Raw genomic sequence first — 13,557 nt, 5'->3', positions numbered from 1 at the left:
AGGAAGACTTCGACTTGTAGTTGCTTGCCGGAGGACGATACGAGGATGGCGTCGCTTGCTTGGAACTTGACTTGTTTCCGGTACTTGATGATGCTCTAGTCGAGGTACGAGGTGTCGAAGTTGTGGAGGCTTGAGTGTATGAGGCGTAGGTCTTGGACGAGTACTTGGCGTATTTGAAGTCATCTTGTACTTGTCGCTCGGCCTTGGTAGCTCGATGAACTAGCTCGAGAAGGTTGGAGTAGGTTTGGAAGTCGGTGATCTTCTTGATTCGATGATTGAGGTCGTCCAAGAAGTGTGCCATAGTATGCTCGTCATCTTCCTTGACATTGGATCTTATCATGGCAATTTCCATATCTTGATAGTATTCTTCCACCATCTTCGTGCCTTGCTTGAGGAGTTGCAACTTCTTGAAAATATCTCGGGTGTAGTGTGTAGGCACGAAGCAAGCTCTCATGACATCCTTCATTTGTGCCCAAGTTGTGATGGGTGGTTAGCCTCTCTCCAGGCGTCTTGCGAGCACTTGTTCCCACCAAATGAGGACTTAGTCTTGAAACTCGAGGGATGCCATGGCGATCTTCTTTTCTTCGTCGTAGTTGTGAAGACGGAATATCTTGTCGACCTTCAATGCCCATGAGAGATATTCTTCAGGATCGGTGCTTCCGGAGGACTTGGGCATGGTGAACTTGAGCTTGTCGTAGCATAGTTCTTCATCATGTGGACGAGGGTGGTGTCGCACTTGTCATGGAGGAATGTCTTCAATCTCATGCTCCTCTTGAGGGACTCGCCGATGGGGTCGAGCCATATGTGCCCGGTTTCTTCTTTCTTGTTGCTCTTCACTTAGGGTGCCTTCTTCTTGTCATGCTCGACGAAGGTCTTCCTCTTGCTCACGGACAAGGCGGCTGTGTGCGGCAATGGCTCTAGTGGACTTGCAGGGTGCTTGTTGAGCCGCTTGAGCTTGTTCTTCACGACTTTGGTGCTCTTGCCGAAGTGCATCGCCGTCTTGAGATGCTTGACGTTGGCGATGTGGTGGTGGTTGGCCTTGATCCATGGTTTCTTGCTCTTGGCGTCGCGCCTTTTCACGTGCTTGAACTTGGTCTTGTATGCCATTGCCATGGAATGGATTTTCTTGAGCTTTGCGATCTTGAGGGTCGTCCTGTCGATGAGAACAAGCTTGAGGGGGACTTGCATCCAAAGAAGAGTACGACAAAGAGTGGCGACTTTAGTGGCGTCGTCTTGGTGAAGAAGTTGTGGAAGACGCGCGGCGCACGATCATGTTGCGGAATTCTTCCATTTGTGTGGTGAGCTTGGCGTCGAGGTAGTCTCGTTGTCATTCTTACGATTGGCGTAGGTCAGTGGCGAGTTGCTTGGTGCGATCACCCAAAGCTTCACTTTCTTGATGTAGAGCTCTTTGTGCAATGAAGAAGTGATTCTTGGTGACAAAGTCGTGTTCGTCATCTTGCTCCTTGAAGAGTGGGTTCGCCTAAGAAGAAGGCCTATCCATCATGTGTAAGTGGTGGTGAGTAGGAAAGTGAGAGAACAATACCAAAGTTACCTTTTCCGAAGATTGTGGATGTATCAAGTATGGTCCCATGTGATGCTATAATAGTAGAATTGGTACCGGGTTTTGTTTTCTCACACCTACAAGTAAAAGGCTTATGGAGGAGCCTTGTTAGTAAGTGGCACAAATAATTCAAGCAAATGTTAGTCAAGATGTCGAAAGAGTTGAAAAACTGCACAAATCGCAAGTAAGACAAATAGATAAAACTCAAGGGTATTACTAGGAACACACACGTAAGATAGATGGGATCCGCACAACCAAGTAATGAGATCTAAGAGGTGGAACCACATAAATGCTCTTGTTGTACGGATACGAGAGAGACGCTAGCTCGATTGCTCTAATGGGCTAGATATGCTAGTGCACCAACCTAAGAGAGAAACGGGCCGTCTACTATCCCAAGTATGCTTATATATGTATGAACCAAGATGATGGACTAGGTAAAGTGGCTCAATGCTATTGCTTACAAGCTCTTGCTTCTCTTTTTCTTTTGCTTATAAGCTCTTTTTTAACTATGCCACAATGCTTGATATGTGAGCCGGAATGCGAGATAACAAGTAGGATATGCACGGGAGAGACGTAACACTAAAGGTGCACTAAAAGTGTGGCCCGCAATTCTCAACTTGCTAGTCTCGATGGGTAAGTAACGCAAAAGAGGCTCGAGGCTATCAAGGTAATGACAAGGGTAATACAAAGGTGTCATCGAGGTTACCGTCCTTGGTTACGGTTGGTATGAAGATGGAGTTGTCGAAGTCGAAGTGGAGTCTGAGCCGATGATGAGTGGCGGTGATGATGAAGTCAAGTTGTGCCTAAGTAGCCGAAACACCTTAGGACACGTGTAACCGCAACCCAATAGCTCAAACACCAACGAGAAGTATTGCGGAAGACAAATGGTGGTGATGGAATGGCAAAAGGAAGCAAAACAGGAAGTAGTCGAACAGTTTTGTAAGGCTCGTTCGCACGGGGTAAGTGAGTCCCGTGTGCACGGGGTCCCGATGGGCCGTGCGCACGGGGTGTTCTGTAGCGGGAGAACACCTTCAGATCCATGGGGGTTTTGCAAAATCCGGCCAAAATCAACGGTAAGATGGGTGGAGGATTGTGGGAAGGGGAAGATCCACTTGTCAAACACCGCATTCGTGGATCAAATCAACCAAATCTCATATCTAACAAATTGCAAGAAAAATTTTGGGGCTATTTTTGGTGGGGATTTTTGAATTAGGACGAGAAACAACAAAATCAAGCTAGAATATGGAGGGTAGGGACTCCAAGATGTGAATCAACCTTGCTCATGATACCAAGATGTTGTAGGGTGAAACCCTAAGAGGGATCTTTTCACACTTGGAGGGGAAAAGGAATGAAACCAAAAACACAAAGAGGAATTCACTCCAACAAAACCCAATTACACATCCACTAGAATAGCAAACACATACAACAAGCATACAAGAACAATCCAAGGAAACAAGTACAAAGATAAGGTTCTTCCCACTCCTAAGTAGGTGAGGTCTGATGATAGTCTTCTCCAAAGAGGTCTGAAATCTACTTGGGATCCTCTCCTAAGAGGTCTTGATCTCCAAGAGGAGTGGTACAAGGAGCAAGGCCCTATCAATATCTCACATATACTTTGTTGACCCTAAACATGACCCTAGGTACGGAATATATAGGTAGGTGAGCGAGGGGGCGAAGTGGAGGCCCAACAGCAGCTCACAGCCATTCATCTTGAAGGGCCCGTGCGCACGGGGTAAGTTGGGCCTGTGCGCACAGGTCCTGTGTGCACGGTACACGGTCGTGCGCACGGGGTGCTACAGCGTCAGCTCCCTGGGTAGCCCGTGCGCACAGGGTCTTGGGGCCCGTGGGCACGGGGTCGCCTGGGAGGTGCAGTCTTGCTCCTCTTAGCTTCCTTCTTCTTCCTCGATGCCTTAGGGTGCTTCTCCTCCTCCTTTGGGGCGTCCCGCAACTGCTTGGTGGCGTCGATCTTCATACCTAATGACACATAGCATGTTTTGGTGAGGTAGCAACCAAGTCCCATTCATGTCCATATCTTTCTCAAGTTGGAGTGAGTTCACCTCCGTTTCAATTGCGCGTGCTCGAGTTATTGTCATTGGTCCATGTGGTGCATTATTCATAGTTAGTTTGTGAATGAACATGTGGTGAAAAGAATGTTTCCATGTCCATATGCCCCTTTTTTATTATTTGTATTAAGGTGAGGTGCATTATATCTCTTTATTCATTGATGGTGTTTCACGTTGCACGGAGTGCATAGTACAGTGAATCAATAAAACAACACATAAACCACATCCAGAGGATACTTGTGTATGAAAGAGTGTATGAAAAGAGAAGACGAAGAACGACAAGTTCAACAAAAAAGAGCAGCTAGAGGGGTGCATGAAGATACTTGTGTTTATGTTGTGGCTCACTTCATCAGGAGTAAAATAAGCATCATTTACAAAATCATTCATTTGTTGGCCCGGGGCAGCATGAGCAGTCAATTAGTCTATGGTAAATTTGGCTGTCACCGTGTCTTACATAACGAAACATGCAATTCAAAAGGAGAAACATAAGAAAACATGTGTAGATGGCAAGATCCAACGCAACATTTACATGTGGCTATCTATAACACAGTGCATTGTAAAAAGATGCTATCTATAACACAGTGCATTGTAAAAAGATGGCTATCTTGTTTATCTTAATCAAAGGAGATACAATTCTACTTTACGTGAAAACAATAGGAATACTTTAATGCCTTTTCTGAGATTGCAACAAATAAATGTACACAGTTTAGGTAAAAGGGTCTTATCAACATCACGCTAAACAAACAAATGCATAGACAATGGTGAAACTATACAGAAAAAGAAAAACATAAACTAAACAGGAGTTCGTCCATGATTAAGAACTCATGACCTGAATGTCTTCCCATGGTGCATTGCTGAGCCCATGCGGTACGGATCCTTAAACAATTACACGGACAGCATTTAAGAACTTAAGACATGTTGCTAGTCATCATCTAGCTCAACGAGCTGAGCTCTTCGCTCGGCCGCTTTCTTCCTGACGAAGATGCCCCACCTCATAGCTGCCTTGATTTTAAGCCAACCAACAACAGCTTTCCCAGGTGGACGAGTGCGGTCAACCTCAAAGTTGAAGTTCGGGGAAGGTGACTGCATGTACTGCGGAAAAGTGAAGCCATCATCATTCATGTTGGTAGATACTCCACCCATATTCAAAATTCGCAGCATCTGTTGCATTTCGTCATTCTCAAGTATCTCATGGCTCCTCAACCTGATCTCCTCCATCAAGTAGTCATCAACCGCACGGTTCTCTTGCGGCTGTGACCATTGATCGAAAGGGTCCAGGTCTGCAGGCTGCATGGACTGACCAACTGCTGAGAATTCAAAACCCTGTTGCTGCTGCTGTGCAGGTTCCAATGCCAAAATATTGGAGCCTCCAGAAGTTTGAGTCTGAAGGGAGGACCCACTGAACTGGCTTTCAGGTGACAGTGCACCCCTCTCATATTGCATGGTAATGTTTGCAGCGTTATTCTGAGGACTCACAGTGTTTCTTGCTGCCAGATTTCCATTATATGTGCTTCTTACTCCAGCTGCTGGACAGAGAACACGAATTCAGCAATCTCAGTATATAACCACTGCATAGTAAATTACAAATATCATGTGGCCCGCACATCTTTAACCAGAAGCAGCAGTCCGTTTCTTTATGCATATATAAGGGCATCCATGATGTGGAAATGAAAGTCAACTTTAGGAATTTTTACACATTGTCAGGTCGACCTTAGGAAGAAACATGTTGAGGCAGCCCCCTAACTGTATAAACCCGTGCACAAGCAAATCGAAAATAGTTCTTTCTCTCTTCTCTGTCTGCAGTGTGAAGATTGGACAGCAGTTTTTTCTCTTGCCACAGGGTCATGGATGCGCCGTCGCTGGGAAGACAGCCACCATCAACATCTGAGCGCTGAAGCAAGAGGATGGGACACGGTGGAGACCAGAACCGAAGCAAGCATGGCAAGAAGATGATAAGTAGCACTTGAGCGCAAGCCGCCGCCGCGCGGACGGACGACCACAACCAACAAGGTGAAGGAGCCTAGCGCACGATGCCTAGGCCGAGCGGTACGTGCAGTCGGTCCTGGGCAGAGCTGGATAGAAGAGCAGAGAGTAAAGAAATATCCATGGCCGCAAGGCCAGATCTGGTGGATGCCAGTTTCAAGGCTTCTCAGATCACGAACTTATTTGCTGGCTCGTATTAAGGTAAAAAATGTTCAACGGTTGAGGAAGGAAACTAGCAAAACTCGCAAGTGGGTCCATCTTAAGGGCTAGTTGCCCGTAAGCATGGTGAAGGTTTAATTTGGAGTTGCACTGGATGGTCACTTTGGTGCTACAACTTGAAAGATACACCAACCAAGTGCCTAAACTTACAATACGGTGCATTTTCCGCCTAGACTACGTGTCCGCGCCATGTACTGGTTTTCTAGAGCGACGCAATGGGTTGACGTTCCCAATGTTCCACGTGCAGGCCTCATGTCCAGCCTGCTCGCCATGCTGGCCTCCTACGCGTCCGTGGCACTCCCAGCTGCCATCCGCTTCTTAGCATCCACCTTTCTAGGCGATAGGCGGGGACCACATGGTACGCAGGCCACCATCGACCAGATCATCCTGGACCGCACCCGTCGGACAGTAGTTTTTTCTCTTGCCAAAGGGTCATGGATGCGCCGTTGCTGGGAAGACAGCCACCAACCATCAACATCTGAGCGCTAAAGCAAGAGGATGGGACACGGTGGAGACCAGAACCAAAGCAAGCATGGCAAGAAGATGATGAGTAGCACTTGAGCGCAAGCCGCCGCCGCGCGGACGGACGACCACGACCAACAAGGTGAAGGAGCCTAGCGCACGATGCCCAGGCCGAGCGGTACGTGCAGTCGGTCCTGGGCAGAGCTGGAGAGTAAAGAAATATCCATGACCGCAAGGCCAGATCTGGTGGATGCCAGTTTCAAGGCTTCTCAGATCACGAACAGCGAATGGCACATGAGGCACTAAGATTCCACGTTGGAAAAAAAATGCCAATCTTGATGGTGGAGTTTGTGGCGGGGGGTGGGGGGGGCGATGTTGAATAGAGAGGATTTAGGGAACTTATTTGCCGGCTCGTATGAAGGTAAAAAATGTTCAACGGTTGAGGAAGGAAACTAGCAAAACTCGCAAGTGGGTCCATCTTAAGGGCTAGTTGCCCGTAAGCATGATACACCGACCAAGTGCCTAAACTTACAATACGGTGCATTTTCCGCCTAGATTACGTGTCCGCGCCATGTACTGGTTTTCTAGAGCGACGCGATGGGTTGACGTTCCCAATGTTCCACGTGCAGGCCTCATGTCCAGCCTGCTTGCCATGCTGGCCTCCTACGCGTCCGTGGCACTCCCAGCTGCCATCCACTTCTTAGCATCCACCTTTCTAGGCGATAGGCAGGGGCCACATGGTACGCAGGCCACCATCGACCAGATCATCCTGGACCGCACCCGTCGCACTCGAGCCGCACTGCCCGCTGCTTTGCTTTGTGCACAGCTGCAGTGCGTCGCCGGCGCCGATGATCCTAGAGTGCCTCGAGTTTGCGTTCGGCGCGTCGGTGGTGGGCCGGATCAAGGAGCTGATCAAGGAATGGCGAGAAGACTCGCCCAAGGGGTGTTGTTGAAGACGTTCTACGCTTCTAGTCCACGCACATGCTCGTCAGAGGGCCATCGTTGTTGTTCTAGCCCACGCACTGGTGCTTGCCGCAAGCGCTGCTACCGCCCACGAGTCGATGCCAGAGCCTCGCACAATGAGGCACGCAAAACTAGCATTGATTTCCCACCCAATACCACACACGCCGTGCCCCACACCGTCCATGCACACCGTTGTTGGCCCCACCCTCATGCCATGCCCACCACTCCCCACCTTCCTTGTCTCGTCGGCGAATGGCACAGCCAGGTGCCATAGTCATTTCCGAGCCAGAGCGGTGTGCATAACATGCATCAGCTGGTCTATAACGTCGCCATCTTCATGGGTGTGCTAGTGTCATCTCTCAAGGCCAATACTAAGTTTAAAATTCAATGTATCTCAATACTAACATGCAGCATTGTCTCGTGTATTGGCTGACTCGTGCACGTGGCACATGAGGTCCTGTGTTTGATGCCCCGACGCGCTCCTTTTTCCGTTCCTATTTCTTTCCCATGTGCTGACAAGCAGGGCCCATATGCCATAGTGAGAGAGATAGAGATTTATTTCTCTCGTATGCTGACAAACAGGGCCTACTCACGCCACGTAGGAAGAGTTGATGGCTAGGGATAGGTTAGGCACCGTATTGTCACGTTTAGTCATGTTTTGGCACTCAATCGGTGTATTTTTTAAGTTGTGGCACCAAAGTGACCATCTAGTGCAACTTCATGTACCACCAGTGTATTTGACTCTTTAATTTGCTATAGCACATGGTGTGGGACCCATCTTATGGCATCCTTATGAATTAAGCATTTGAGACACCCTAAATCTTTATCTTTACCTAATAATAAAGCAAATTGGGTTTCTTTCGTCCGTCATGACATGTTTTAGAAAAGTCCCTCTATTTCAGAGAATTCAACCCGCAGTCCTGTTTTAAGTTGAAACGAATCGTTGTTTTTGTATTTTACACAAAAGTCCCTGTCTTTTCTTGAAATCAACCCACCGTCCGGATTTAAGTCACACCCGAACCGTTATTTTACATTTTTCAAAAAACCCCTGATGTTTTAGGTAATTCATCCGCGGATCATATTTAATATTTAAGTCAAACAAATGCTTTTTAAAATCATCCATATCTTTTAAACCGTAACTCCGATTTGAACATGTTATATATGAAATTTGATTAGAAAAATATGTAGAATATGAATATGAGATTATTTTTACCTGTTAAGTATTTTAAATATTATTTTAGAATATATTTGAGTCAAACCAAATGATTTTCTAAATTATCTGTATCTTTTAAGCCGCAACCTCGATTTTAACATATTATATATGAAATTTTATTAGAAAAATGTGTGGAATCTAAATATGATGTTAATTTTACCTGTTAAATATTTTTAAAATATTTTTATGGAAGCAAACTTATAATTTATAGCGCAAGATCCTTTTTTTCATACCGGCGGCGATCCTGATTGCAAATAAACACCCCACTATAACCATATACGGAAAAGAAAACATCGATAACTACACGTGCATACCTCTGAAAAATGTCGCAAGGAAAACAACAGATTTCTCATCGCGAGAGAGAGAGAGAGGGAGAGGGAGGAGAGAGGGAGAGAGAGACGCCTTAGGATTAACCATATTCAACACACGTTTTTTGTTGTTTTGTTAGAACACCGAGGCCATCGCCGGCGAGGGTGAGAAGGAGGATAAGCGGCAACACAAATATGATGCCTCGCAAAAACAAAGGAGATGGACCTATGTTTTTAAAGCGTCCCTAAGGCGACGCCTAGGCGACGCCTAGGCGTCGAAGCGCTCCCCCTCCGCTTTGGAAAATCGACCGCTTTGGGCGCCTAGGCGTCCAAAGCGCCCGCCTAGGCGTCGCCTAGGCGCCAAAGCGCCCCCCCTCCCTAAGGCGGTAAGGCGTCGCCTTAAAAACATAGAGATGGACCTATTGTGGTCTTGAGCGATGGTTGTTGATTTAAGAGTGTGTGTTATGTTTTCTCTCCCGTTGCAACGCACGGGCTCTTTTCCTAGTGAGTCAAAATTGAAGTGCTGACAACGTAGTTACAGCAGTTTGCAGCCACGATGCAAATGTGGCATTAACACCATTTTCTCTACAGTTACCAATGTCACAATTTTAGTGATCTGAATATACCTACTTGAAAAGGCATCTGTTGTGCTTTACTATGTGCTACATCACATTATGACTTATACTACTACCTGAGCAGACTATGATGACAATGAATAACTGAAGAAAGAAATCATTTAAAACAATGAATAATCCTATAGAAATAACAATGGTGGACAATTAATATTCATAAGATACATCAGGGTTGTTTGATCGAGGTCTTATTACCTTCACTCGGAGTGTCTGTTGAAGTTTGGCCAGCTTTTCCTGGCAGTAACTGTTTTTGTGCATTGACGAAACCATACAAAGCAGGCTTACTTGTTGAAGCTGATGCGGTATCACTTCTGGTCGTGACAGATTTCTTTTTCTGCTTGAAGCCAATAAGTGCCTTACCATCATATTCTACAGCATGCATCCAATCCTCATATGCTTTCTTTACCAACGTGTCAGCATAGACCTGGATTTAAGTTGAGCATATTTGTGTTTCAGTAGAATATCTGTGTTTAAATATAATGACTTGAGTGAAGAATTATTTCATGAGGGAAAAGAAATTTAGCTAAGATGGTAGAGAATGCAGATTAAAGAATCAACTGCTACAGTTCATATGGACATAGCACAAATAACTTCAACTCATACAGCACCCAAATATCAGCAGTTACTTTGATTTAGTTATAGTTGACAACTTAACATGGACAACGCAAAATGTTTAGAGCTAACGAACTCTCTTGAAATTGAAAGTTTTCATTTTACTTTTTCTGTTGAAATGAGAATGGTTATAATTTGGCTGCACCAGGATACCAGTATGATCATGCAAATATGAACTACTAGTGATGGGAGTTTAAAGAATTCTAAATTGACAGAAACTCTTCCAAATTATATAATGCATCCTACTGGTCTATTTGGTATCCATTGAATGTGTAGTACTGAAATTTAGCTAGAGAAATCTGTGCATTTATGTGTATTGCTGGAAGGGCCTGGATGTGCGGTGAACATGTTGAACGCAGGCCAGTCTGAGTGATACACTGGTATCCTACAGCAGAACACAAGTTTGCAGTCTCATGTAACAACTTGCTCCGCTATACCAAATCTCAGCCTTACAACACCAATGAATTTTACAAATATTTAACAGGCCCAGACATGTAACTGGACTTATTATTCGGTAACACATAAATAAATATGCAAACCTTCTGGTTGTCCGTGAGATTTTCAGCTGAAATGAACTGATCATCAGCAATCAAGCCAGTGAACTCATATATGTTATTGAATATTGCACCGACATTTCTTGAATCATTCACATAATAAATATAATGCTTTCCACCTAAGACACAAGTCTTTGCATGCTCAACAAGGCTTTCCCACATCTTATTTGACATGCCACTGCCAAGAATCTACAGAGACAAGAGCGTAAGAACATAAACCAAACTCCATAAATTACAGTCTGATAACAGGCATAATAGAACTTACACTTCGCAACCTCTGTTGATCCCTAACAAGAAGCCGAAGAAAATCTTCAACTGTATAGATTCCGCTTCCATTTAACTTCTTGTGGAATGCACCATCCTTGCCAACCTTCTCTAATCTCCAAACATCATCCTTCAAAGCAGGAGGGTAGTGTTTTTTGTACACTGCAAAATACAATATCAGCCTACTCAATGCTTGAAACTTTTAACAGTATGAGCAAATTAACAATGTATGGACACATACATTCCCCTCTATGATCCTTAACAGTAAAAGCTTCTGTCTTCGCCTCCCTAACACGAATACCTTCAGAAAAAACAGAGGCAACCCTGAGCCCAAGTCTGAATTTCCTGCTTCTTATCCAGCTGGAGTTGTCAGTGAAGATAAGCTCCCCTATGGTTCCAACACCTTCTTTAAGAGTCACCTGAAGGTCACCAGTCAAGAGAGGTCTTTTCCCTTCGCGCTCCTTGACAATATGGCCTTCAAACTCCTCTTCTGTCCAACCCTCATCTTCCTCTTTATTGAAGTCACCCTCAAGCACAAGAACATCCAGCTTTGCACATGATTCAGGTCCCGAAGTGACAACACAACCAGTGTTGGTATCCAGCAGCACAACATGTATAGCTGCCCCCTGCTCGCCTTCTACTTTTCCACCAGTAAAGAGTGGGAGAGACAACCTGCTTCTAAATTGAAGCTGAAGATTTGTCCCATCAGGGCCTTCTATTCTTTTGGGAGAGGACCTGTTTTCACTATGTATTAGTATCATATCTCACCAGTGTGGCTAAACCACATCTGCAGAAAATCTGAAAATCCCAGATAAAGCCATCCCATGAGTGTCACCACGTTAAACAAGTTTATGATCTTGTACCTTCCTTCAATTCTAGCAGGACCCAACTTGGCCAAAGCACGCTCTACCTCTTCGCTTACCTTTTCGCACAATATACAAGAACAGAATGATCAACGTGCACCATCAAATAAGTCAACAGACCGTACAATAAGTGCTTCTACTCACAACTCTTCGAAGAATAGGCTCCAGCGATGAACAAAGCTTCTGCAGACTGTCGACTTTTAGTGCTTCCACAATGACACTACAATATGTGTCCTTTGTTTAGTAATCAAAATTTCAGAATGTTGCAGACAAGTAGAATCACCGTTGTATTCAATTTGAAATGTACAGACACCACAACTGTAGCGTATTGACTAATTCTTTCAAACAGGTATTCTTAAAAACTATTAGCATCATTTGACAGTCAGATCATCATTGTATTGAATACATAATCAGTGCTAAAAGCAGTGCCGACACTGCATGTAATCGACCCTATCTAAACCAAATAATTCAAAGCTACATACTGAACTCTCTTGGCACTGTAAAGATTTTTTATTTCTATAACCTATCAAGAGTTCTAAAATATGTTATACCTGTTGCTGGTGATTAAACATATGGAACTTTCTGGTGCATCAATGCGGTATAAAAACGTGCCATCATATATCATAGAAAAGGAGTCAGGCAGAGCTGAGCAGGATGCGCAGATTTGTGCTGTCAGCTGGTGCTCTGACACGGAACTGAGCAGCACTCATTGGAGTACCAACTGAGTACCACCAAGCACAAAAACAGCTATGCGCCACAGTAAATTTTGGACTAAAATTATCATCTGGAGTCACTTCCTTTAGCTTATAATTTAAAGAAGTAGTAAACGTGTTATGCTCAGAGAATCATCTTGGGTCCAAGTTCCAATCCTACTCTTACCCAACTGATTCAACTAAAACAAGGATTAGGTAAGCTGTAGCACCCCTATTCCAGCCGGTAGGAAGCTTAACAGCAACATTAGGAATCGAATTACTCGACCGAATGGAGGTAAGTGGAGGATCTAAATTTCTTCCTAATTAAAGCAGCCGACAACCTAAACCCCAAACCCAAACTTGTCCCACAAACCCTGGAAATTTGGTACTACCAGGCAGAAAGAAACACGAACCTTGCAAGGGCGGGCACGCGAGGCCGTTTGGCCGCATGGTCGTCGTCGCCGCCGCCGCCGCCAGTGCCGTTGGTGGGGTCGAGCACACGCTTCGAACCCGACCGCTGCAGACCCCGCCCAGACCGCTGCATCACGCCAAAACTCTAGCCCTAGAGGCCTCCTCTGCCGCCGCCACCGTCAGATCTGCACCGGCCGCCACCACGAATCCAGGTCAAAAAATAATAATTCCGTGGAGAAAACAAAAATCAAAAATAAAAGCAGCGACCAGAACCCAATCGAAGCGCGCGATACCGTACCGGTGCGGCCGTCGGGAAACTCAGGTGGATCGAGAGGGCCGGGCGAGAGATCTGCGGGTGAGTGAGCGCCGCGCGGCGCCTGCTCGTGTGTTTGTTTGTGCTCGCTCTCTACCGCCGGCCTTTTCTTTACGACTTTTATACTAGGGACGCTAGGCGCCGGCCGACCGGTCACAGCTTCGGGCCGATCTCCTCCGAGCTAGCATTATACTGTTTTTGGCCGATTCCCACCGCACGACCCAAACGGACGTCCATTTTATCTGAATTTCGTTCGTTTGAGATAACAATGAAAACGAAAACGGACATGCCTGTCTGGCCTCTGTTGGAGGCGCCCATCACGGCAGAATGACTCAAAACGTCCGCCCCCGTCCCGCCCAGCCCAATCGCGGCGCGCCCGCGCGCCGCGCCCCGCCCCGCCCAGCCCGCTCGCCGCGCGCCTGCGCCCAACGCCCCGCCCGCCCA

At 45.9% G+C, this 13,557-nt stretch overlaps 1 protein-coding gene across 2 annotated transcripts; it reads right to left on the bottom strand.

Moving 5' to 3' along the window:
* Nucleotides 1-4,281: 4,281 nt before the first annotated feature.
* LOC119323660 (calmodulin-binding protein 60 B-like) lies at nucleotides 4,282-13,255 on the bottom strand. Of its 2 annotated transcripts, none has more exons than XM_037597362.1 (9): nucleotides 13,099-13,255; nucleotides 12,803-12,985; nucleotides 11,842-11,917; nucleotides 11,698-11,756; nucleotides 11,076-11,569; nucleotides 10,836-10,996; nucleotides 10,556-10,759; nucleotides 9,600-9,828; nucleotides 4,282-5,150 (listed from the first exon to the last, which is right to left on the bottom strand). In XM_037597362.1, the coding sequence occupies exons 2-9, from the start codon at nucleotides 12,931-12,933 to the stop codon at nucleotides 4,546-4,548; spliced, it is 1,959 nt and encodes a 652-aa protein (XP_037453259.1). In that variant the 5' UTR covers nucleotides 12,934-12,985; nucleotides 13,099-13,255; the 3' UTR covers nucleotides 4,282-4,545. The 2 variants fall into 2 exon arrangements, with proteins under 2 accessions (XP_037453259.1, XP_037453260.1); XM_037597363.1 differs by having other exon boundaries at nucleotides 4,282-5,147.
* Between the last annotated feature and the right edge of the window lie 302 nt (nucleotides 13,256-13,557).

This window comes from Triticum dicoccoides, chromosome 6B (assembly GCF_002162155.2).
Source record: "Triticum dicoccoides isolate Atlit2015 ecotype Zavitan chromosome 6B, WEW_v2.0, whole genome shotgun sequence".
NCBI classification, from domain to species: domain Eukaryota; kingdom Viridiplantae; phylum Streptophyta; class Magnoliopsida; order Poales; family Poaceae; genus Triticum; species Triticum dicoccoides.
Note: the sequence above shows the minus strand (reverse complement) of the source record. Positions and strands in the feature narration are given on the sequence as shown.